This window comes from Anolis sagrei, chromosome 3 (genome assembly GCF_037176765.1).
Source record: "Anolis sagrei isolate rAnoSag1 chromosome 3, rAnoSag1.mat, whole genome shotgun sequence".
Classification (NCBI taxonomy): Eukaryota; Metazoa; Chordata; class Lepidosauria; order Squamata; family Dactyloidae; genus Anolis; species Anolis sagrei.
In genome coordinates this window covers 172,312,506-172,339,008 of record NC_090023.1, presented here as the reverse complement: position 1 = coordinate 172,339,008, position 26,503 = coordinate 172,312,506, and the positions used below count along the sequence as shown (strand labels likewise).

Genomic DNA, 26,503 nt, shown 5'->3' with positions numbered 1-26,503 from the left:
AAGGACATTCTCCTGCAAGTACTTCCTATCCACATCCAACGAAAGATTTCCTCTCCAGGAATTTTCTAGATCCCCCAAGACAAATTTTGGCAATTTTTAAAATTTCAATATCCACAATTTCCTGTTTCGAAGTTAAATTTAGGAACCAGTGGATAATGGATCATACTGCACATGCATTTGTATAGAGACAGCCATGCACTAGGGATTACAGGTTATTCAAAACATGGTTGAAAAATTGACTTCTCAAGTGTATAGAATCCTAAATTGGTGAGAATCTTAGTAGTTTTGATTTATTCTGCACCGAAAATTCAGTCAAAACATGGCTATTTGAGCAGGCTTTCCCAAATGTAGTGTAGCAGATAAATTCTGATCTCGGAATGGCTGAACAACGCGACAGGATAATGATTTGGTAATGAAATGCAGAGGATTTATTGCTTTATGATGTTTTTATTGATGTTATTATGTAGTGAATTTTTATCTATGTTTAATTTTTTTAGCTATTTTTATATTGTTATGGGCATCAAATTATGCCGTTCTGCAAACCGCCATGAATTGCCCCCAGGCTGAGAATGGTAGTATAGAAATATAGTAAATAATAATAATAATAATAATAATAATAATAATGTCATTTTTTTGTGCACAGAAAACATCACTTTCCGTTCGTATTGTCTCCACTGTCCCCTTAAAAAATTAAGCTAAAACTGGTCAAAGTCAAAGCAGTCACTCACATATAAACATTCACTCACACTACATAATTTGTTGTTGTTCATTCGTTCAGTCGTTTCTGACACTTCGTGACTTCATGGACCAGTCCACGCCAAAGCTCCCGGTCAGTCGTCACCACCCCCAGCTCCTTCAATACTCAATTCAAAATACTCTTTTTTTTCTTTTCACTGATGAATCTTGGGTGCATCTGCACTGTAGTATTAATGTCAGTGCAACGTCACTTCAATTGCCATACTCAGTGCTATGGACTCATGGGAGCTGTAGTTTCAGAAGGTATTTGGCCTTTACTGGGAAATAATGCTGATGCCCCAGTAAACTACAAATTCTAGGTTTCCATAGCATTGAGCCATGGCAGTGCTGTCAAACTGCACTGATTCCCCAGTTTGGATGCACCCCCAAACAGTGCTTATTTGTGAATTGCTAATATGAACGCGCACACAACATATACATTCATTTGTCACATAGCCAGGTTATTCATCTGTACATGTGATTGGCTGTATCACCTGTTGTGTGTTCACTACAAAATAGGTAATGGGAAAAAAGCATGATATTATGGTTACATTAAAACATCTTAAAACAAACAGGTTTACATTGAAAGGGGACGCTTATTTTAATGAGATTTATTCTATCTTGCAGTTTAAATTTATGGCACATTCCTGCAATAAAAACCTGACTAGCTGAAAAATCCCATCTATGATTTACTTCTTCCTCTACCCCACTTTTCACTGATTTGAGTTTGGAAGAAAAGAGCGAGCAGCATTTTTTTAAAAAAAAAACTAAAAACACACATTTCTCTGATTATGCTTATTGGAATGCTATTTTATGACTGTTCCCCCGCCCCTTATGTAATTTTGATGATGTTGTTTGTTGTTTATGCTCTGGTTTTATTTTGCTGTAATATGTTGTCCGGGCTCGGCCCCATGTAAGCCACTCCGAGTCCCTATTGGGGAGATGGTGGTGGGGTATAAATAAAGATATTATTATTATTATTATTATTATTATTATTATTACTATTATTATTATTATTGTTATTATTGTTATTCACCAGCTACACAACAAAGAAGGAATGAGCGAAATTAAAAAGAAACAGAAAGCACACACTGGAAGGATGCAGCAAACAGCGACTTTGATGTATGTAGAAGTCAATAAGTCTCCATCAACATTACAAAGGCCACTGCATTTGTCATCCACAAACACTATTTGAGAACAATTTTCAGAAATCTTTTTAAAGGAACATAGCAGAAAAACAATTTCTTCCACAGTTGCAATGATTTTCTGTTGTCTTTACATTTTCTTAAGGCTCTGTTTTGAAGTTCTAGTTTCTATTCCTTTCGTCTCTCTCCTCTCCCTCCATCTCGGGTTCTAACACTCAATCTTCTTTTATTTTTTCCATTATGCATGTTCTGTTTTCTCTTTTCCTTCTTCTCTGTACCTTCCCTATTACTTCATGTGTTTTTAGTCTCACAATTCCCTCCCTCTGCCATGAGTCTTTCTTTTCCTGCTCCTTCTCTTCTTGTCTTCTTGCTGTATTTTGCGTTTCTTGTTTCTGTGCATTTTTAAAGAAATTATTATTGCATGTCCATATTGTCACTCAATCAGTTCATGAGTGCTTCCTTCTCTGCTACATACAATCCTGATATTCAGAAGTAAATGAAAACTTTTTTAAAAATGTACTCTCAAAGACATTTACATGTATTATATCTTAGCATTAGTGAAGGGAATCTTACTCTGGGAAATGGATGCGTTTTCCAATCGTGTGTTGTCTGGTTTTCTGCAAATCCCTCATTTAATTATATCTTAGCCACACATATCATTCTGCATAGTTTGTGAATGCCGTATCACATGCGAGAATGTGCAAATGACTCTTTCTCCATCCCCTGCCAGAGAAAATTTTGGGAGCAGAGAACTTCCTATATTTAGCTTTGATCATGTTTGTATAAATGGTATTTCATCTCTATGTCATTTAATATTTGAGTTTCCAGTTAAATTCATTCTTATTAGCGTCAATAGAAGCGGATAACAGAGGAGATCCAGCCTCGTAAAAGCAATAAATCCCCACTTTATGGGTGTTGAAAGTCTGTACAGTTCAAAATGTTGAATCTGTGTATCCCTGAAGAATGGCAGTAGCCACAGGGCATGGCAGCTGTTGCTATTTGAAACCAAAGAGGCTGAAGAGTTTTTACAAGTCCTGGAGTGATTTGAGAAAGGTTTTGCTTCCCCTGATGAATGTCGATCTTTTTTTTTGTTGTTGTTCTCTGTTTACCTGTCAAACAGCTGTGTCAGTATTTTGAAGCAATGTATGAATCTACAGAACCCCTCCACCAGGGTCAGCTGTGGTATTAAAGTTGTCAGATTCAGAACCAGAGTATGGTTGCATGTATCTTTAAATCATCTAGTGGGGCAGATAATGAGCCATCTGTAGCCTCTCTTTCCTACTCACTTTTGCAAGCTGCTTGCTGTATAAAATACCCAGACCATTGAACAGTTATTATAGGTTGGGGAGGATTTATTTATTTATTTATTATTTAAACTTATATGCCGCCACTCCCCTGGGGCTCGGAGCGGCTTACAAGAATAGCTAAAATCTAACAAAATTTAAAAGCAGTTTAAAACAATTTAAAAACAACAATATCAAACATTAAAAGCCTGTCGAAACAGGCATGTCTTACATGCCCTGCGGAAAGCTGGTAAGTCCAGCAAGGCACGGACTTCAGGTGGCATAGTATTCCAGAGTGATGGTGCCAATGCTGTGAAGGCTCTGCGTCTAGTTGCTGTTAGACGCAAGGTCTTGACACTGGGGACTTCCAATAGATCTTGGTCCTCAGAACGGAGAGATCTCTGGGGTTGGTAGGGGGTGAGGCGGTCCCTCAGATACATCGGCCCCAGACCATGCAAGGCCTTAAAGGTGAGTACCATCACTTTGAAAGTGATCCGGTGCTCAATTGCTAACCAATGCAGCTGCAGTAAGATTGGTGTTATGTGGCATCTCATCGGAGTTCCCGCTAGAAGCCGAGCAACTGCATTTTGTACCAACTTGAGCTTCCAGATCACCGACAGAGGAAGGCCAATGTAGAGGGCATTACAGTAGTTCAGTCTTGAGATGACCGTAGCCTGGATCACCGTAGCTAGCAATAGTAGGGTCAGAGGGAGGATGGGTGTGCTGTTGCACGCTGGACCTGTGCATAAGACTGTAGACAGGACATAAATTCTGTGATGCGCCGGGGCTGCATCAGATTAAAGGCCTTTGGATTTTCTTAAAACAGAGTCTTTAGATTGCATAAAGATTCAATAATGTTCTTTTTTGATGAAAACAAACAGGTGCTTTAAAGCTTTCTTAACAGTCTATTGGCTCTCTTTTCTACTATTTTTAATATTATTATTATTATTGAATATTTTTCCTGTTTTTCTGGAGGGCTCCTGCCCTCCCCTTTCTTCTCTTTTTTCTCCCCCTCCCCTTCTCTCTTCCCTCCCTACTTCTCTACCAACACCAATAATGTTCTCCCACATTCAATGTACAAAAACGTATCATTTTTTTCCCCTTCTTCTTCTTAACCGCATAATAACTATAAATAAAAATATTTGAGAAAAAAAAGAAGTAGCTTGAGTAGTCCATTTGTCTGTTTGAAGTTTCAGGTGAAGGTATTCATGTGTGCTGACCGAACAGCCCCTATATCTACAAGCTAAACTATTTCAATCCTGCTACAATATTTCCTATTTAGAAATAGCATCCTGCTTAGTTCTAAATAACACAGATAGCAGTGTACTAGGAGTATGCATCATTCAAGCCTTTGGTAACAACTTTGAAATGTAAACCCTGAAGGAGAGAGAGAGAGGGAGGGATGGAGGATTAAATAACAGGGTTTCTTTAACATCTCTTTTTATTTGTCTCCTTTTTTCATATTTTGGTTCATCTAACATTCTGATTTTATGCTTGAAGTTCAGAGGGAGGATTAGAAATAAGTGGATAAAACAGAGCAGGTTGTTGGTTGGGTGTAATTTTTGTATTGTTTTGCTCTTTTGTTAATATTTCTTTTGGAATGGATACCTATGATATAGTACCTGGGACAACCCAATGAAGTGTATAAGACTACAGGGCAGCAAGTTGTCGATTGTTCAGTTTTGATCATGCTTCTTCTGCCATGGAGCTTTTCAGTGTTCAAAATGACCCCCAGATATTGACCCTCGCATAACCCCCAAATCAATTTGGATCTTTTAAAGAGTAACTTACTTTTCCGTGCATTAAGCTAGACACTCAATGACACACAACCCAAGGGAAGATTCCTCTTGGTTGCTTTCCCATATTTTTTCCATCCTGCTGAGATAAAAGCCATTTTGAAGAGCATCCTCAAGCAAAATCTTAGATGAAAACTGCAGACCATATCACTTTGTGAGTCACTGCAGACTTTTAACAGTCCTTAGAAAAGCTCATAAACAGAAATATGACTTTTAAAAGGAGGCCTGTGGTGAGACAGAGGTTAATGACTCTGCTTTACTATAAAACTCTGGCTCAGAGCAATATACTCTATAGAGGAAAGCACATGAACAGAAATGCAAAGACATTTCAAACAATCTGGATTGCTCAGTGTTTAGTCATAAGTATACTTCAACTAATCCACAGTATAGAAACCAAGTAAAGGTTTTGAGGGGTAATTAGCACAGAATTATTTTTTTTTTGTTATCACCTGTAATTAACCCCAGCTTGGAATTTATCCTGTGTTAGAAATATTTTGACAAGACTGTGAATGGAAAGAAAATATAACTTTATTTTTACTTCATTCTGAGCTCCATGTTAAACTGACTGTGAGGCACTCAAACACATAATTTTAATTTCAGATAATTTCCAAGTTCATTTAGTTGTGAATAATTTACTCATTTTAACACACATCTTTAGCCAATCTAGTGTGTGTTTTCTTTGCTACTGTTTCTCTTAGCATATGAAGGCCAGGATCCTGTTAGTAACATACATGTATGTAAGCATGGCTTATGCACCTGTTTTAGACAACTGCAGGAAGCAGTTCTGTAGCCTCAAACTTCTTCCCCTGGCATTTTTCAAGCTCTAGAAGTGGCTGCTCCAGAAGGCTCAGTTGATTCTTTTTGCTTCTTCCTGGAGATGTGACCAGCTTTATCTTCATTTCTGCTTCATCTTCTCACTACTTTCTACAAGATGAGGGAGGGAGACAATTCCTCCAAGTCTCCCTCATCATAATGGGCTTTCCACCTATTCACCATTGACTAAGGATGGGGAGGTGAGCCAGTTCCATTGATGATGATATGGCTGATCTGCTCTCCATGGAAAGAACAAGGAGAGTATGGTCTCTCATCCCTGGATGTGTCAACAAGATGTCTAACATTGCATACTCTGCTTTCTATAGTGCATCCCTGGATAAAAATGTTGGTACTAGGAATTCAGGACGCAGACTGCAGCCAAGAAATCAGGAGACGCTTACTTCTTGGGAGGAGAGCAAAGACCAATCTTGATAAAATAGTAAAGAGTAGAGACATCACACTGGCAACAAAGATCCGCATCGTTAAAGCAATGATATTCCCCATAGTCACCTATGGATGTGAGAGCTGGACCATAGGGAAGGCTGAGTGAAGGAAATCGATGCTTTTGAACTATGGTGCTGGAGGAAAGTGCTGAGAGTACCTTGGACAGTCAGAAGATCCAACCAGTCCCTACTTCAAGAAATAAAGCCTGACTGCTCATTGGAGGAAGAATAGTAGAGGCCAAGATGAAGTACTTTGGCCACATCATGAGAAGAAAGGAAAGCTTAGAGAAGACAATGATGCTGGGGAAAATGGAAGGAAAAAGGAAGAGGTGTCAACCAAGGGCAAGATGTATGGATGGCATTCTTAAAGTGACTGGATTGACCTTGAAGGAACTGGGGGTGGTGACGACCGACAGGGAGCTCTGGCGTGGACTGGTCCATGAAGTCACGAAGAGTCGGAGATGACTGAATGAATGAACAACAACACTAGGAATTCAAGGACAAGCTTAAACAGCTACCACAAATGTGCTATTTCTTCTTTTTAGTTTCCGGTATTGTTAATTCTGGTAAATTTACTGCCCATTTACTTTATGTGCCTGCTGCCATTGCTAACATGATTTCTTATGAGTTTCTGTGGTTTCAATATGTTTTTGTGAACTCTGTACTGATTTTTGTTGACTTTACATTTGATTCTGTTGGCTGACTCTGATCTTGCCCCCCCCCCCCTTTTTTTTCAGGGGATGGTGGTAGTGGGAGGTGAAATGCAGGATATAACCCTTCAAATAAAACAAATAATTTTCTCTTAACCTTGCTGAGCTTTCTTGGCCATAAAACAAATCAAGTCACTAGTTCTAACTTGGAACTAAAAAAATAACAATACTTTCATTGTTGTCTCTGGATATATGTTTTGTGGAACTTAAAGAGATTTAGATATAGCACAAAATGGTGTGTGTGCATGTGCGTCTACTTAGAAAATTTGCTCCATATTTTTCTAGGGCTGGAAGCAGACAGATGGGAGTTAAAGCAACAGAGATCACAGCTCTGAGCTTTAGATGGGAAACATAACCCTTCAGGGTCTGTTACTTGGTAAATCACTCCCTCTTTATGAGACTTGCATATTAGAGCCAGTGATTCAGGCTGGTGTGGAGAATAAAACTCAGACATATTTCACAAGAAAAAACTAAGAATGAGTTTTGACTGTTGCCAAGTTCTTCTTCTTTCCAAAAAATAGTTTAGTGAAAAGTATAGCCTGATTCTGTGCATGTTTCATTTGGAGTGAAATCCCATTGAGTTAAGTAAGCATCCTCCCTCCCATCAGGTAAAATATACATGTTTGCAGCCTAAAGGCCCGTATGAGATCTAAATACTGTTGTTTCTAAAATGAAATGTTTGGAAACCATTCCTTCTGAAGAATGATTTGGGAAGTTGCCTATGTTTATTTTGGATAAGAGAAGACTGAGAGGTGACATGATAGCCATCTTTATAAATATCTGAAGGGATTTCATGTAGAAGAAGAGCAAACTTTCCAGAATCTAGAACATGAATCGGTGGATTCAAATTACAGGTTGAGCATCGCTAATCTGGAATTCCAATATCCAAAAAACTTGAAAAGCTAAAAATGTCCTCATGGGTGGCTGACAATAATGACACCTTTGTTTTTTGATGGTTTAATGTACACAAACTTCATTTCATGCACAAAATTATTGAGAACAGTGTATATACAGTTACCTTAAGGTTATGTGTATGATGGTCTGAGGCATAAATGAATTTCATGTTTAAATTTGAGTCCTTTTCCCAAGATATCTCATCATGGACATGTGTGCAAATACAAGTATTCTAAAATCCTAAAAAATTTCTGGTTCCAAGCATTTCGGATAAGGGATACTCAGCCTGTACAAGAAAAGAGATTCCCCTTAAACTTTAGGAAGCACTTTTTTAGTGTAAGCATTTTTGGAAGTGAAACTGTAGGAGAAATGGCTCACTGGCACTCCAACACTTTACACGATGTCAGGAGTCCCCTTGGACTCAAGAAGGTGGTGTAAAGAAAAGTACACCACAAGTTGAATTCCAACTGCAGAAGCTATTTATGCGGGCCAAGCAATAGGTGACAGTAGGATGCCCACAGCACAAAAGGTCTGTTGCACCTTAAAATAGGGGCTTTTTATCACTTTTACAAAAGTCAAGAGCATATTCTCATTGGTGTACAAAGATCAATTATCTCATTGGTCTTAGCTGGCTAATACAGATTTTCATTGGCTCTCTATGACCGTAACAAGCAGGAAGGCAAACAGGTGGTAGCTAACAATGACACGGTTCATGTCTCTGACCTTGAGCACTTAATTGGAAAGTGTTTATGGGTCGGTCTTATCTCCTTTCCTGTTTCAAGCACAAACTTCAAGCAATTAGTAAGTTAGGGAGTACTATCTAACCAGTACTACTCTGATGAATTCAACCTTGAGAGTAGTCACCCTGTGGAAGCTCTTTCTCCAAACATCAGCATTTTTGCAAACAAAGACCTCTTGTAAACAGGACATATGGGACTTAAAATCATTGGAAGCATCAATGAAAATCCCATTTAAAACTATGTCTCCCTCAAAATCGATTCAGATCCTCTGAAGATTGAGAAAATGCTTTTAGAACACAGCCATACAGCTCAAAAACCACACAATAGCACAGTGAGATAGATTGCTTCTTGGGTAATGAACTTTCCTTAATTGAAGGCTCTTCAACAGCCATATTTCAAAAGTGCTATACATAGTTGTTTGTGGCATAAAGTTGGACTAGATCAGGTATGGGAAAACTTTGGCCCTCCAGGTATTTTGGACTTCAACTCCCACAATTCCTAACTAGCTATGATTTCTGGACTAAATTGTTGTTTTAGCCCCATAACTTTAGATTCTGTGATTCATCTTGCAAATGGAATTGTGTTTTGGTTTGGCTTCTCATCAACTCAGAATTAAACTGTGGCATGCTGGACTAATAAGAAGCAGAGATTAATTTTAGAAGATGTTTGCATTTTTTCATTATCTGCCTGGTGCATGGGTATTTGCTTATCTCAGAATGTAGTTGTGATCTCTGCAGTGTTATCTTGTGAATTCCACAGAGAAGAGTTGCTTTCCCCATTTTAGGTCCAAAGTGGCACTTCCAGCACTAGTTTCAATCCAGTGAGGGGACAAAATGTTTCCAGTGCTGGTCTCTTTTCTCGGAATTTGGACATCTGATGATGGCCAAGCTGTATGTTAAGCAACCCATTTTAAAATGTGATTTGGGCCTTCTATTTCTTAATGGGGTAAAGCAGCTTGTGCTCTCTCTCTCTCTGCAGTTTGCAAGGGAGCACCCAGCTGAGACTGTGATTGCAGCATGGGAATTCACCTTGGCATCTCTGTGCATGTATATCCCCTATTGACTTACATAAACTCTGTGAAATTCATAGTTTTTAAGGCAAGTAATAGAGGTGGCTTTGCCTTCCTCTGACTCTGTATAGCTTCCAAAATCAGGCAGGATCTGACACCTTTAGGAGACAGAAGGATGCTTGCAAGAAAAATGATTTAGTCAGTACATTACACAGCTGCTTTTTGTTATGAAACAGAAGTGACTGCTCTTAATAGTATTTTCAAGGACTATGCTTTGTGAAACACATTGTTTTGACCTTGAGAGGGAATTGCACATTAGAGACAATGAATAAAGCAGAGCTTGTAAAAATTAGATGGTTGCTGGGCTGTTCTGCAAGTTGTAATTCTCCCAAAATATGTTTTACACAATCTGATCTAAATCACAGCAAGGAGACGACCATCTTTTGTTGGTCATCATGGACAAAAGGGGAAATTCACATACAACTCCTGGTAAATAAATTCAGAAACTTTTAGTTGCTTTGCACTTGTATTGGTTTGGTATTACATGGCTCTGCTCTCTTCTTGTAGCTGAAGAGATAAGTAATTGAGGAAAGTTTTCGTCACAGCTGTGTTCTAGAAACTACCTTATTTCCTTTCTGATCCAACTGTTTTTCAGATTGATATGACTTTGTATATTATTGCAGAAGCAATCACTTTATAACTCTAGCAGTGTCATCTCCAGAACATTTTCCATGGATCTTTGAATCTGTGAAGCATATGGTATTCATACTTTTAGCACATCTGGCTTCAACATGCCCTCCACATTCTCATCCTACACATACTGCTTTCTTGGGTTTGACATATAAATATTGTTTGAAATTAAAGAAGGAAGGAAAGAAAGAATCTATTTATGGTCTCAGTTGCTGATTAGAAACACAAGACTTTCTCTAATAACCATATGATTTTGTATCAAAATCCAAATGTTTGAAGGAGAAAAAGAGGGTAATTGTTAGTGAAATGCAGGAATCTCTCTGTATCCATGAGTTCTTCACCCGCAGATTTAACCAATCACAGCTTGAAAATATTCAGGATATTGAAAAAAAAATCCTAAAAGTAAATCTTGATTTTGTCACATGTCAAGCTCAACATCCATAAGTAGGCACACTGTGCTGAAGCCTCTTGCCATTTCACAGACCCTTGGCCTCTGATTTGCACTCAATTTGAATCATTCAGCATTTTATATAGGAAAAGACACATTACTGTGGCATTGTATATACAGTTTGGGTGCGACATCACAGCCAACATTTTACTACTTGTATGGGACTTGAGCATCCACAGATTTTGTATTATATTGGGGGGGGGGGGGTCTTGGAACTAAACCCCAGCAGATATCAAAAGTCTACTGTAATACCTGTAATACTACTACTTAATTGTGTGTTTCTGTACATGTTCACATGCACCTCCAAGTTGCTTGTTGATTTATAGCTACTCCTTGAACTTCACAGGGTTTTCTTAGGTAAGATATACTCAGAGGTGGTTTTCCAATCCAAGCACTAACCAGGAATGGTAAACCTGTTTCAGATTTCAGCCTGAACTTTAAAGAATGTGTCCAAAGGGCTAAAACTTCTCTTTAGACTATGATCAGCACCTTGGATAGGTAAAGGTTTCCCCTTGACATTAAGTCTAGTCATGTCCGACTCTGGAGGGTGGTGCTCATCTCCATTTCTAAGCCGAAGAGCTGGCATTGTCCATAGATTCCTCCAAGGTCATGTGGCCGGCATGACTGCATAGAGCACCGTTACCTTCCTGCTGAAGCGTACCAGTTGATCTACTCACATTTGCGTGTTTTCAAACTGCTAGGTTGGCAGAAGCTGGGGCTAACCATGGGAGCTCACCCAACTCCCCAGATTCGAACTGACAACATTTTGGTCAGTAAGGTCAGCAGCTCAGCAATTTAACCATCTGTGTTACTGCGGGCAGTTCACATTGGATAGTTCATCTAAAGTCCAAACTAAATCCCAGGGTGATTTCACCATCCCACCACCCTAGAAAAGGTTCATTGCTGTGACTATAAAGACTTTCATTTCTTTTGTCCTAGAGTTTGCATTTCAATTGAGCACAAAGTAGTGCAATGGCTGCCTATTAGCTTCCGAGCGCAATTCAAAGTGCTGGCTTTGGCCTATAAAGCCCTTAACGGTTCTGGCCCAGTTTACCTGTCCCAATGTATCTCCTGCTATGAACCACCTAGGACCTTAAGATCGTCCGGGGAGGCCCTGCTCTCTGTCCCCCCACCATCGCAATCACAGTTGGTGGGGACAAGAGACAGGGCCTTCTCCTTGGTGGCCTCTCGGCTATGGAATTCCCTCCCAAGCAAAATCAGATCTCCTCCATCTCTCCTGACGTTCTGAAAAAAAGTTGTGGGATCTGGCCTTTGCAGACTTGGATGGATTGCTTTTAGGACGACTTAGATTGGCAATTGTTTTAATGTTTTTATACTGTTTTTACTTAATATGTATATTTATGTTTTTTGTTGTTAGCCGCCTTGAGTCCCTCTGCAGAGGTCGAGATAGGACGGGATATAAATGTCCTAAATAAATAATGATATCAAGGATTTTACTTGGGATGGAAGAAAGAGGACTAAATCTGGTGTGGTTTTGTTGAAGTGTGATCAAGAAGAATTCCCTTCTTTCAAAAAGGTGGTGTTTGATTTCAACCTGCCTTTAGTGGGATTCCTTTTTCAGGATGTGCTTTTGTTCCCCGTTTCTCTCATTTGCAGATCAGAGCAAACCCCTTGAGTTTCTGCAAATAAAAAAGCTGGTGAGAGGGAGAAGTTGCATTTGCAGAATGCAGCTGTTCAAAAGTCTGAAAAGCAGAAGGGTGGCTGCCAGAGGGGAAGCAGCAGCAAGGGGTCTTTTGAAAAGTTTTATTTTGGGAATCGAGAAATGTGGGGGCAGAGATTGATGGATGTGCTCAGCAGCTGTTTCTCCTGGGCAGGATGGAAACTGCAAAGAGAAGGAGCCTCCTGCTTCTTTTTATTACTGTCCTCATTATTTGGGGCCTTGATCACAGAGCAAAACAGAATAGCCTTCCATCCCTTGGTGTGTCTCCATATGTAGAGAGTCCCAGATGTTTCCTCAGTGGTGAAGGCAGCCCACTTAAAAAAAAACAAACACCATAGAAGTATTACTATTTACTTGAATCTAGTATGCCATCGAATGTATGCACACCTCAATTTTCAAAACCCTGAAACCAAAAAACATATTTGCTGGCAAATGTAATGCGCAGCTGCAAAAAGTACACTCATTGAAATTTGGCCAGAAAAGATGTGTATTACAGTTGCTGCCTGCTTAGAGCTGCTTCTTTAAAAACCAGAGTGTTGGGACATCAAATCTTCCAATATTGAAAAGAAAACCAGATAATAGGTAACCCTTCTCTCAAGGGGACTCTATTGTTTATCTTCCCTCAGGTTCCTTAGGAGAATCTATGCTGTAGAATGAATGCAGCTTGAAACCACTTTAATTGCCCTGGCACAATGCTATGGAATCCTGAGAGTTTTAGTTCTCCAAGCTATTTAGCCTTCTCTGCTGGAGAGGGCTGGTGCCTCGCCAAACTACAAATTCCAGGATTCCATACACTGAATAATTATATTCTCAGTGTTATCAGACAGCATACATATTTATGGTATAGGTTCATCTCGGGTGATTCCAAATTCCTTGGGTGAATCTGCACTGGAATTAATTCAATCTGACACCACTTTCACTGGTATGATTCAATGATATGGAATCCGGGGTCAGTAGTTTACAAGGTCTTCAGCTTTCTCTGCCAAAGAATGCTGGTGCCTCATCAAACTCCCGGGATTGCGTAGTACTGAGCCATGGCAATGAAAAGTGATTTCAAACTGCATTAATTCTGCAGTGTAGATACATCCTAGGAGGACTATGCTGGGGTCCTAGTCTTTAGCCCCCCAAATCTCCTTAGAGCTGCAAAAGGGAACCACAAGTAAAGTAACTTCACCCATTGATATACATAGAGATGAACAGATCCTCTTTAAGTTATGCTTTTAACTGGCTTAAAATACCATATCTGTGAGTGACTTCTACTGGCAGAATATTACCTGGGAGACAGATGTACAATAGTCTTCTTGTTTGTTCTAATCCCCTCCATGTAAATGTTTCAGCAAAAGATAGGTTGGGGAATATAACTCTCTTCAAGACAAAGTTTAGTTCCACTGGATGCTCTGTGTAGCTACTGGATTTCAGGGCTTCCACTTAGAAAGGCAACCTGGGCTTCCAATTCTAACTTGGGTTGGTGTTTTGAGAAGTATTCTAGGAGCCAGACATCTGATGCAGTGTTTTAGCCCACATTAATAGCAGCATAGTTTCCAAGTGAAGGGAAGTAATAATCCCACTATATTCTGTGATGGTCATGGTTCATCTGGTGTGCTGTGGTTCATTCTGCGCACCATATTTTAAGGATATAGACAAATTGCAGCCAGGTCGGAGATGGGCAACAGTGTCTAAGAGGTATGGAAAACAAATTATATGCTACTAGCTGTGCCCTGACACGCGTTGCTGGGGCCTATAGTAAGAATTTCCTAGTAAGAAGTAGATTAGTCGGGTCTGGATAGATGAATTTTGGAGAGGCAGAGCAGCCTAGGCAGCATGGAAAGGGTAGTGGCAGAGAGGCAGTGAACGGAGAGCCTCCTCTCATGGGAGCCTGCTGTGCACGTGCACTCCTTCCCTCCCCCCTCCCTCCCTGAGGTTTACTTTCTGAGGGGGGGGGGAGGGGAAGTGGTTTTTTGGGGTTTTGCAAATGGAGGACATAGCTTGCTTGAGATAGTGTCTAGTGTCCAAATTTGGTGTCAATTCCCCCAGTGGTTTTTGAGTTCTGATGGTATCACAAATGAACATTACATTTTTATTTATATAGATAGATTGAAAGAGTTGAGCATGTCCAGCTTGGGGAAGAGAAGACTAAGGGCGACATAACTGCTGTGTTTAAATATCTCAAGGGCTGTCACAGAAAGAAAGGGGCAGGCCTGTTTTGTGCTGGCCCAGAATGTAGAACCAGGTCTAATTGTGTTAAGTTATAGAATATGTTTTGATTGAACGTTAGAAGGAAATTCTTGACAGTAAAAGTGGTACAAAAATGAGACCAATTGCCTAGAGAGGTGGCAGGGACTCCTCCTCTGGATATTTTCAGAAAGAGGATGCTTTAGTTTGGCATCCTGTACTGAGGCAGTGTTTCAACTCTATGGCTAATGCAAAATTAACAAATTAACATCGTTACAATCTGCATCCTTTCAGCTCAATGATTCTATGGCTACCCCCCATTCGTAGTGATATCTTCACAAGTGAGGATGTTTACGTATGTTTTCTTTCCTTCTCCTGGGACATGGGGTTAACGTGCTGCTTTATCTCAAAGGTCCCAGACAATGAGAAGGCACCCCACTAGGCTGAGTGCATTCCACCAGCAAGTCTAAACATTGTTAGGGTTTTTGTTAAGGCTTTGCTGTGGTATATGAATGGTTCTGTATGAAAATTAAGTTTATAAATCAGCTTGCTGTTGGTATTGAAGGCTTTTTTATTGTTGCCATTTTTTGTTATATGATACTTGCTTTTGGTTTTACTGGATTTTGTATTGCATTGTATTATCATCCCGTGTTTTTGTGCTTTCATGCTGAGTTTATCACTGTGGTGCCTTCAAAAGGAGAAGGCAACAAACACACCATAAATCACCAATCAATCAATCAATCAATCAGTGTTGAATAACAAGAATAATTTCCCCCTTTACTGCTGTTGTTGTTTCAGCTGTTTTCTGGCATCCAGAGCCAGGAGCAGCCTTCAACGCCAAGAAGAAAAGTTTTCCTGCTGCTCCTGAGAATCTGACCCACAATTTCTTTGTGCATTGCCCCATGCATCTGTGTCTTACAGTGCAGAGAAAAGTGGCCAACAGCCAAGTATATTAAGATCAGTGAATAATGCCAGCTGCTCTGTAGCACCAAACATTCATTATTTTGGATCTGTTGAGAAAGTAGAGGGTGAATATAGAGTACATCTGAAGCAAGGTTCTCTGCAACTGTTTTGAACTATAATTGTTCCTATGTCAGACTATTGAGTTTATTGGGCAAAACTAAATACCCATATTTTCTGGCATATAAGACAACTGGGCGCATAAGACGATCCCCAACATTTCCAGTTAAAATATAGAGTTTGGGATATACTCACCATATAAGACTACCCCTCTTCCAATACACACCAAATAATTTTTTTAAAGCATTAGATTTGATTTCAATATGGTAATTTTCCTATTACTGTACCTCCTTCTCTGCCTCTCAGATCTCGCACATGCGCACCTGCACCGCTTCACCGAATTCTTCAGGAGCAAGATCTGAGAGGCAGAGGAGGAGGTATGTAATAGGATATAAGGGCGGGCCAGACAGGTAAAAGAGTTGTGTTTTTCTGGGCCCAGAGCCACTCTATCTCTTTTTTCAGCTTGCTCTGTCCTTCACTTACACCTTCCCGGTGAGGTGCCCCCTCACCTCATAATCAGGACCGCATTAAGTCCACGAATCCTGATGAATGGATTTTCTTCTACCGTACTTGTTCAGCGTCGCCTTTAATGCTTTCATACAGTCGCTGCATGCGGCAAGGAGGTGGCCCCTGCCATTTTTGAGCTCCCCCACCATATGAGGCAACCACAGATTCTCCAATCCATATTGGAAGTTTCAGCACCCGCTCTATAAGACGACTCCCACCATATAAGACTACTCCCGCATATAAGACGACTCCCATGCATAAGGCTACTCCGTCGTATAAGTCGACTCCCATGTATAAGACTACTCCCGCGTATAAGATGGCTCCCTCGTATAAGACGACCCCTGACTTTTGAGAAGATTTTGTTGGGTTAAAAAGTACTCTTATACGCCAGAATATACGGTAGATTTTTGGTCCAAGATATGTAGAGGTGAAGACTGGTGTGATCTCAAGGGGCATACGCTAAAGACCAGTTTGTTCAATTTGGCTCATAAAGGTCTCAGACATCTCATTGTATTTCTGTTGATGGGTTGTACGCTAGCTGTGTGGATAGCCCTTTACCATTTTTGTCTGCCGATTGACAGCATTCCGTGCTTTCTCTGGTTTTCACAGTGAAATATTTTCCCCACCACTGCTTTAGATCTTTACATTTTGCAGCAAATTTGAAATTTAAAATGTGAATGTGGAGGGTAGGGGGGGATTTTTTACAGAAGCATTTTTTTGGTTTTGTCGTTTTTTAAAAAGAAGATATTTTGGAAAAAAAATTGAAGTCTATGCCATACTTCTTTTCAGAACAAGTTTAATTTGGTTTTACATGATGTAACGTGTTTCATTCATAACATCGCTGACATAGAAAAATGCACTGTTTGACATATTTATGAAAGTTTAAAATGTTACATAATCACCTGCATTTGAGTTGTTGTTTTTTTTTACATGATATGTTGCTGGAAGGTGAGAGATAAAACAAAGCACAAATCTGTTCAGCAAAATAGTGTATTTTTGTGGACAGAAAGATATCATACAGTCACAAACATAAAGAATTAGGCCTATTTAGGTTTAAGGACTAACAGCATATTTAGTTTTACTCAACATAGAAAATACTGAACTCTTCAAAGATATAATTGCATACAGTGAAGACTGCACTGGATATGCCTTTCACAAAGATGGCAGTCCTCATTACGTGTAGAAAGACCTTTTACATTTGAGTGCTGTATATTCCCCAGTTTTTAAAGGAACCTCAGTTCCCAGAATTCCTGGATGCTAGCCATGCTGGCTGTGGTTTAGCCAGGCTTTAGCACAGCTGGTAAATCACCAGCAATTGTAAGATCCACTGACCAAAAGGTTGCCAGTTTGAAGCCCCGGATCAGCGTGAGTTCCCAAGGGTCAGCCCACCTTACTGTTTACCTAAGTAGTTCAAAAACAGCTTGAGCTGTAAGTAGAGAAATTAGGTACCGCTAAAACAAGTGGGGGAGGTATTTTATGATACCATAAAGAAAAAGATCAGAAAATGTCTGGTGACCAAAAGGAAGGAGGAAGTCCTGATGGCTCATTGTCATAGAGGATGTAGCAACAGCACACCCCTGTGGCTGGATTCAAGCACAACCTCCAAGGTGCCAAAAAGCTCGATGTTGATACAACTTACCTCCATTCTGTTCTGTCTATCCAAAATGGCATTGATTGTTTGCCGTGTATGTGTACTGTGATCCACCCTGAGTCCCCTTGGGGAGAAAGGCCGGAATATAAATTAAGTATTATTATTATTATTATTATTATTATTATTATTATTATTATTGGAGCTGAATTCCAAAACAAACTAGAAGTCCAAAGTTTGGGGACCACTGATGAAGGGCGTAGACTGTCTCACATACATATCTTCATATTATGCAGTTTCTGCCCTTTTTGCATGAGTAAAACATTATTGCAAAAAGCGTTTTACTCATTCCAAAAGAGAAAATGTTTCATCTGAGGTTTCTTTATAAAATATGCTCCCCATCATTTATGTTTCAAATTAATTTCTAAAAATTGTCCAAGGGATGAGGCTCCCCCACTGTTTTGGAGAGATGACTTCACATTTCTAGACCTTGTAAGACAAACTTATTTAACCACATTGTTAGAAATTGTATAACTCTTGGATGTGGTTCAGTATATATACCTAATCCCACTGCACATCAAGAATGCATATTGACATACCATTTCTCTTCCTCTCTCTTTCTCTCCAGGGTGATGGTGCTCCACTCACAAAAGCCCAAGGCAATGCTTTCCAGGTAGAAGAACAGCAGGAGAATTAGAGGAAGACTATTTTATTCTCTCTGCCTGGAAATAAAGCTTTTCTCCAGCAAACTGGACACTCTGGTCCCTCTCCATGGATAAAGGACACATATTACCGCAAGACTTCTGGGAGCTGCTGCATTGTCTGAGGATGAGGAGCAAGTATGCCATCCTCCTGGTGTTTGTGGTAGCACTTGTCATAATTGAGAAGGAGAACAACATCATATCAAGGTAGGGGAAAAGGAGAGATATAGCGGAAGGAAGGCTTTCTCTGTGTGCCTAGCAGAGCCTTCAGGCTAAGCACTCTGTCTTACTAAGCTTTCAGGTCCCAACTTGCTACCACCATCTCTCCAGCCTTTTGGAACAAGGTAAATATCTTCACCTCCCAGTCAGTATTAAGCTGCCTTTTTACTCAGGGAATGCAAATAGATCACACTTTTAAACACATATACAATTTGAATTCACAGTAGTGGCCTTCTGCAGAGTTATAATTGCCTATAAATGGCAGTCTTAAACATTATTATTATTATTATTATTAGTAGTAGTAGTAGTAGTAGTAATATTTATATCCCACTTTTTGTCTCTCAAAGAAGACTCAGAGGCTTGCATTACAATCCATACAATATGTGAATTAAAAACCGATGTGTACGAACATTAAAACAGAACTAAACATATGATTTATTAAACTACGTAGTTTTTTTGGTCATGTCAGAAGCGACTTGAGAAACTGACTTGAGAATTGGCTGTCTGCAAGGACGTTGCCAAGGGGACGCCCGGATGATTTGATGTTTTTATCATCCTTGTGGGAGGCTTCTCTCATGTCCCCACATGAGGAGCTGGAGCTGATAGAGGAAGCTCATCTGCCTCTTCCCAGATTCGAACCTGTGACCTGTCGGTCTTCAGTCCTGCCGACACAGGGGTTTAACCCTCTGCACCACCAGGGGCTCCAACCACATAGTTAAAATCAATAAAACCATTTAAAAACCTGTTAAACTACATAAAACACTCTGGCTTCATTAGGCAAGGAGTTCCATGAGGGACAGCCACCAAGAAGGTCCCGTCTCACATCCCCACCAACCAAACTTGAAATTGTAGTGGGATTGAGAGAAGGGCCTGTTCTGGTGATCGCAGGGCCTGGGCAGTTTTGTGCAGGGAGATGTGATCACCAAACACTCTTCAAAGGCAGCCCCACATAGAGCACATTACAGTAATCCAGTACTTGTAATTAAGGCATGTACTACTGTGCCAGATCTTATATGTAGCTTTTATAGAAATACATTTTAGTATGTGTATTTGTCCTATTTTCACAATGTTTATGTGTTTTAATTATTCTGTAACCTGCCTCAAGTCATGAGGAAAGGCGGGTAAGAAATAAAATTATTATTATTATTATTATTATTATTATTATTATTATTGACACAAAAGCACAGTATGTAACAGCAAACGATATCTATATGCTGGATTTTGTATTATTATTATTATTATTATTATTATTGGATTAAACATTTTATTTGATACATCCTAACAATTAACAAACTTTTGCTATGGGTGATGGGTGATACGTATCTAAGGAATGTATAAAATGTCAATTAAGGAATATTTACTTTTGGAATAATGTATACTGAAATAAGTATTGTATTATTTATTTATTTATTTACTATTCTTGTATACCGCTGTATCTCAAGCCCGAGGGCGACTCACAGTATTATCATCATCTTTATTATCATCATCTTTTATCTATTATCTATTATCATCATCTTTATTATCATCATCTGACTCTCAGGAAAGAGGCACAGTTGGCACACCAGTTTTAATTGTGTAAATGCCCTCTTGGCCACCACAGAAACCTGGACCTCCAGTCCAGATGGACCCCCAAACTGTGGGCCTGTGTCTTCAGGGGGAATGTAACCCCATCCAGCACTGGCTGGATCCCTATTCCTTGATTTGCCTTCCGACCGACAAGGAGCAAAACTCTCTTGTCTGGAGTAAGTTTCAATTTGTTTGCCCTCATCCTGTCTATTACCGATGACAGGCACTAGTTTAGGGTCAGGATGACTTCCTTGACTTGGGTGGAAACGAGTAGTAGATTTAGGTGTCATCTGCATATGGATGGCACCTATCCAGCTATTACCAATATTTCCTCGTATTCTGGCTTTGAGGGTGTGTTTTTCAAATGGTGTTATTTATTAACTTATCATAGGTTAATTTATTTTTTAAAAATCAGAATTACTGGAGAAACTACAATTCTACTTCAGTGTATAATAATAATAAAATAAAACTTTATTTATATACCACTCTGTCTCCCCGAGGGGACTCAGAGTGGTTTCCAAGTAACATAATCAAAACATACAAAGTAAACAACATAATCATAAGATTAACAAAACAATATAAGCATAAAAATTGTTGCAAAAACACATAAATATTAAAAGGAATCCTCCCTGTTCAAGGCAATTTAAAAGTCTGGACATAGATTAGTGCAAGCTCAAAAATTCTAGGAGGCCTGGGAATTAAGTGCAGTGCTATAGCAGGAAATAACAATGTAATAGCAGGCAACAACAATAATAGGTACGGGTTATATTGGTTTTTGCATTTTATGTTTTGTATATATTGTGTCTATTGTGTTGATGGGCATGGCCTCATGTAAGCTGCTCCGAGTCCCCCTGGGGGAGATGGAGCGGGATATAAATGAAGTATTATTATTATTATTATTATTATTATTATTATTTGCCAATACATGAGATCCCTATGAGTGTTCTGGACAGTGATTGGAAACATTACTGTTTATTTCATTATAGCTCATAGAGTTGGGCATGCTGGCTGGAGAATACTGGGAGTTGTAGTAAAAAATACCCTTGCTTCCCAGCTGTGTTTCTGGAATGCCTTTTTAGTTCTTTCCTTGGGCTAAATTTCCTCTGCTTGTCTCAACAACAGTAGATCCCTTGAAAAATGGAAGCTTATTTATTTATTTATTTATTTACTTTATTTATATACTGCTTTTCTCAGCCCTCAGGCGACTCAAAGCAGTGAATAACATTGATACAAAACATCACAAGACAAGTATAGGGCAATTAAAAACAATTGTAACATAAATCATTAAACATCAGTATAATAATCATTAGCACCTCAACAGTAAAATCAGAATCCAGTCTCATCATCCATTATTCTGTATTCCTATGTTCAATTACACTGTTTAAGCTTGGTAAGTCAACATATATGTAAGTCTGATTGATTCAGTGTGGCCCGACATGCTTAACCACTGTGTTGTCCCTAGAATATGCTCTTGAGTTCCTTGGCAAAGTACAGGAGGAATTCTGTGACAGATTTCCAGCAGATATCTCATATGGGGAAGCATCCCTGAAGGTGCAAATTGAAAAGAAGAGCAGTATCTTAAGGATGAGAAACACTGAGATGCTTCTTTCTCAAAGGCAATTTACACTTGCCTTCTGAAATCTCAAGTAATTTTGAAACTGTGTGTGCTTTCTCTTTCTTTTATTAGTCTTGGTGATTTTGCTCTCTGTATCCACAGGGTGTCAGACAAGCTGAAACAGTCTCCACAATCCCTGATTGAAGCCAATAGTACAGATCCTGGTTTGGAACTGTCAGAAAACGGTTCCCTCCTGTCCCTCAGTGAGCTGGATTCGGCTTTCTCACAGCTCAGGAGTCGACTTCAGAACGTCACGTTGCAGCTTGGAGGAACTAGAGAACCACCACTAGCAGCAGCTAAAGGGACAAGGAAACATGTGCTCTTGATGGCCACAACTCGCACCGGTTCCTCCTTTGTAGGGGAATTCTTCAACCAGCAGGGTAATATTTTCTACCTCTTTGAGCCACTGTGGCACATCGAAAGAACCGTATCCTTTGAGCCTGGTGGTGCCAATGCTGTGGGGTCTGCCCTTGTCTACCGAGATGTTTTGAAGCAGCTCTTCCTTTGTGACCTCTACATCTTGGAGAACTTCATTATCCCCTTCCCAGAGGATCACCTGACACAGTTTATGTTTCGGCGTGGTTCGAGCCGCTCGCTGTGCGAGGAGCCTGTCTGCACGCCTTTTGTCAAGAAGGTCTTTGAGAAGTATCACTGCAAGAATCGTCGCTGTGGCCCTCTAAATGTGACTTTGGCCACAGAGGCCTGCCTGCGCAAGGAGCACATGGCCCTTAAGGCAGTGCGGATCCGGCAGCTGGAGTTCTTGCGGCCTCTAGTTGAAGACCCTCGGCTGGACATGAAGATAATCCAGCTGGTACGGGATCCTCGGGCAGTGCTGGCTTCTCGCATGGTAGCCTTCTCGGGTAAGTATGAAACCTGGAAGAAATGGGCGACAGAGGGTGCAGCGTCCCTTAATGAGGAGGAGGTGCAGAGGCTGCGGGGGAACTGCGAGAGCATCCGGCTCTCAGCTGAACTCGGTTTGAGGCAACCAGCCTGGTTACGGGGTCGCTACATGCTGGTCCGCTATGAGGACATTGCCAGGTCTCCCCTCCAAAAGGCTAAGGAGATGTACAAGTTCACAGGCATCGCCATTACCCCCCAGGTAGAGGAGTGGATACGGAAGAATACTCAGGCACCTCAGGATAGCAACGGCATCTACTCCACCCAGAAAAACTCTTCTGAACAATTTGAAAAATGGCGGTTCAGCATCCCTTTCAAGCTGGCCCAAGTGGTGCAAAATGTCTGCAGTCCAGCCATGAAACTGTTTGGCTACAAGCTGGCCAGCAGTCCCGAGGTCCTTACAAATCGGTCCATCAGCTTGCTAGAGGAGGAGAGAAGGACCTTCTGGGTCACGTAAAAGTGGCTCTTGTGGCTAGATTTCACCCATATTGTAGTGTTCTGTGGAGCTGAAAAAGACAGAATGAAGACACCATTGGGAAAAGGAATGCATAGAAGAAAGACTTGAAGAGGAAGCCATCTGTGGCTAGCTTTCTTTGAGCTTCTGTCTACTGTTCTTTCTTCAAGCACAGTGCTTTCTGCTTTTCCTGGGAGCAGCTGTTATGTTCCTGACTTATTTGAGGCTTTTTCATTTGGTTGTCAAATGGTCAAAGTCTTATCAATATGAATGGACACAGAATACAGAGATCCAATCTCTTTACCTCATATCCATGTCCTCCTCAGTGGAAGCATTGACTATTCCTCACAACACATCCAAAGGGGGAGCAAGACAATATTCTATTTTTGAAAATACATGTACACTTTTAAAAAAGAGAAAGGAGAATTTCCATGAAAAAGCAGAGTGTTGCACTGATATTGCCTGAGGCAGCCTTAAAGGACTTGTCAAGCAGATGTTTGAAAAGTATGGTGAAGCAGGAAAGAAAAGAGTAAAGAACATTATTTCACAGAACTGTAGAAGAGATGTCTATGCCGCTTGGAAAGAGACTGTTTTATACATGTTCTACTTAGAGTCTGATAAACTGATGCCTTGTTTAAGCTTGAGGAGATGTGACTGGTTCACACAGATAACTGAGAAGGAAGGGCTTGGAGTAGGTGCCTCTACCACAAAGATGCCTCTACCCCAATAATAAGGGTACTTTGGGTTACAATACAATTTCATGTGATTTCTTTGTCTTGTTTTGCACCTAAACTATGAGAGATTTTTAAAAAACAGACTATGGGAAAAAAACGTTCAAAGTAGGATGGAATTGTATTATTATTATTATTAACTTTATTTGTACCCCGCTAGCATCTCCCGGAGGACTCGATGCGGCTTACACAGGCCGAAGCCTCAAACACAATACAATAGAGAATATAACATCACAACAACAAGGCAAATCAAACAATAAGCAAAATAACATAACACCGCAATACTACACAAATCAAACAATAAGCAAAATAACAACAATGGCAGTACATCAGGACATTATTAAAAATTGGTTCGGCCGGCGCACTGGGGTACAAGGGTTAAAAGTGCTGAATGGCAGGAGGTACGTAGGGTTAAAAGTGCGATGTATTCCTTCTGTATCTCTGGGAGATCAGTCCTCTTCAGTGGCACCAGTCCACTCATCTTTTTTTAAAAAGTCTGTCTAGTTTTCTCACTTGTCTCTCAGATAATTGTTTCTGTATCACTGTCTGGAGACAGTTAAGAGACAATAGCTTTTTTCTAGTCTTGGTGATAAAAGGCTGTGGCTTTCATTGTATTTCTTGACCCCTCACTCTTCTAATAATTGTTTTTGTATCTTTTAATGTGCTGGTTGGAAACTGACAATAATTCTTTTCTACAGTTTCAGAGAAGAATTATTTTGTATAACCCAAATAGTTGGAAGTACAGAGAGAAAGAAGTGGAAGGCTACAAGAGATAGAAACCCAAATGTAACGGGTTCAACAATAGACTGTGCAAATAATTTCTGCAATAGCAAGAAGCACAGTCTCCCATCACAGCCTAGGGATTCTCCTCACACTTTTCTTGTCCAATCTTTTTCTTCCATAGACCTGCAAACCAGAAACAAACACCTAATGAATCTTTGACACAATCTAGGCATGGCTATTAATCTGAAGCACTTACTGAAATACCTTTATACTGTCTGCAATGTAGACAGAAACTTGGAAATACATCCAAGATGAACATATACCAGAGGGAAAGCTGCATTCATTTGAAACAGCAAAAAGAACAGCAAGTTTTGTGATTTTTAATATATTCACATCCCATTTCACTGTTCTCTTCAAATATGTACAGATTTGATCAATCTACAATAGTAACTAATAGTGTTATTACTGTCTTGCAATATTAATTTAATACAGTAGAGTCTTGCTTATCCAACATAAACGGGCTGGCAGAACGTTGGATAAGCGAAAATGTTGGATAATAAGGAGGAATTAAGGAAAAGCCTATTAAACATCAAATTACATTATGATTCTTACAAATTAAGCACCAAAACATTATGTTTTACAACAAATCAACAGAAAAAGCAGTTCAATACATGGTAACGTTATGTAGTAATTACTGTATTTATTGATGTGTTGTTGGGCTTGGTCTCATGTAAGCCGCTCCGAGTCCCCTTGAGGAGATGGTGGTGGGATATAAATAAAGTTTTTAATAATAATAATAATAATAATAATAATAATAATAATGAATTTAGCACCAAAACATTGCAATGCACTGAGACAGCTGTGGATCTGTGGGGGAAGCAGACTGTGTTGGATAATACAGAACGCTGGACCCGAAAAGGGACTACTGTACCCGAAAAGGGACAATTTATTTTGGTGCAGGAAAAGACAACATCAAATACAATTGACTGATGTGCATACATAAAATCATAAAATATGTGAAAGAGATGCTTCCCCTCTTTTTGTTTCTGTCATTCAGACAGAAGCTGTTATATTTAGGGGCTATCAAGCCATTGTTTATTTGGTTTGGGGAATAGGGCAGAAGTGATGAATAGAGACTGTATTTATTTTAAGCCACTCAAAACAATAGAGAATGGCATGCTGTGTCTCATGTTTCCCGAAAGGTAGTGAGCAATCATGATCTGAAAACAGGACTGCACAGCTGTAGCAGGAATGGCATCTGCTCTCTCGCATATACGAGGGGTATTTTTTAAGTAAGGTCCGTTGGAACATAAGTACACAACGAATATTTATTTCAAAAAAGTAAATTTATTTTCAGAAAGTACATACTTCACTCTATTTTTCGACATAGTTGCCAAGTTTGTTCAAACACTTATCATACCTCTGAACCAATTTTAAAATACCCTCTTCATAAAAACTTGCCACCTGCTCCGATAACCAAGAGTTCACTGTAATCAAAGAAGGGTGACCGGAGCGGTCCTCATCATGGACGTTGTCACGGCCATCTTTGAATTGTTGTACCCACTTACGCACTTTGCTTTCACTCATAACAGTATCACCGTACACTTCACAAATCTGTCGATGAATTTCTGCAGCAGGCAGGTTCCTTGCTGACAAAACCCGTATCACTGAGCGAACCTCACATGCGGCTGGTGAGTTGATAGTCTTAAACATTTTTAAAGCACAGAACAGAACCATACAGGTTAGCTACAGAGTGGAAACTGAGCACAGTTGTTCCCGAGGCATGCCGGTACACGACGCACGTGCTCGTTGCGGTATGCGCGCGAACTACTAGTGTCTACAACAAAACGGACCTTACTTAAAAAATACCCCTCGTATGTATGTGCCAGTATTCTCTAGAAAAGTCTCTCATTCTAAACTAGA

General features: G+C 39.9%; 1 protein-coding gene across 1 annotated transcript in view; it reads left to right on the top strand.

The window, feature by feature from the left end:
- Window positions 1–25,602, top strand: part of CHST3 (carbohydrate sulfotransferase 3) — a 69,464-nt gene extending 43,862 nt beyond the window's left edge. Inside the window, exons 2-3 of the mRNA XM_060768857.2 lie at window positions 18,303–18,582; window positions 21,878–25,602. Coding sequence (XP_060624840.2) covers window positions 18,446–18,582; window positions 21,878–23,129 — 1,389 coding nt within the window. The 5' untranslated portion in view covers window positions 18,303–18,445 and the 3' untranslated portion in view covers window positions 23,130–25,602. The remainder of the gene's footprint in view (window positions 1–18,302; window positions 18,583–21,877) is intronic.
- Window positions 25,603–26,503: the final 901 nt, after the last annotated feature.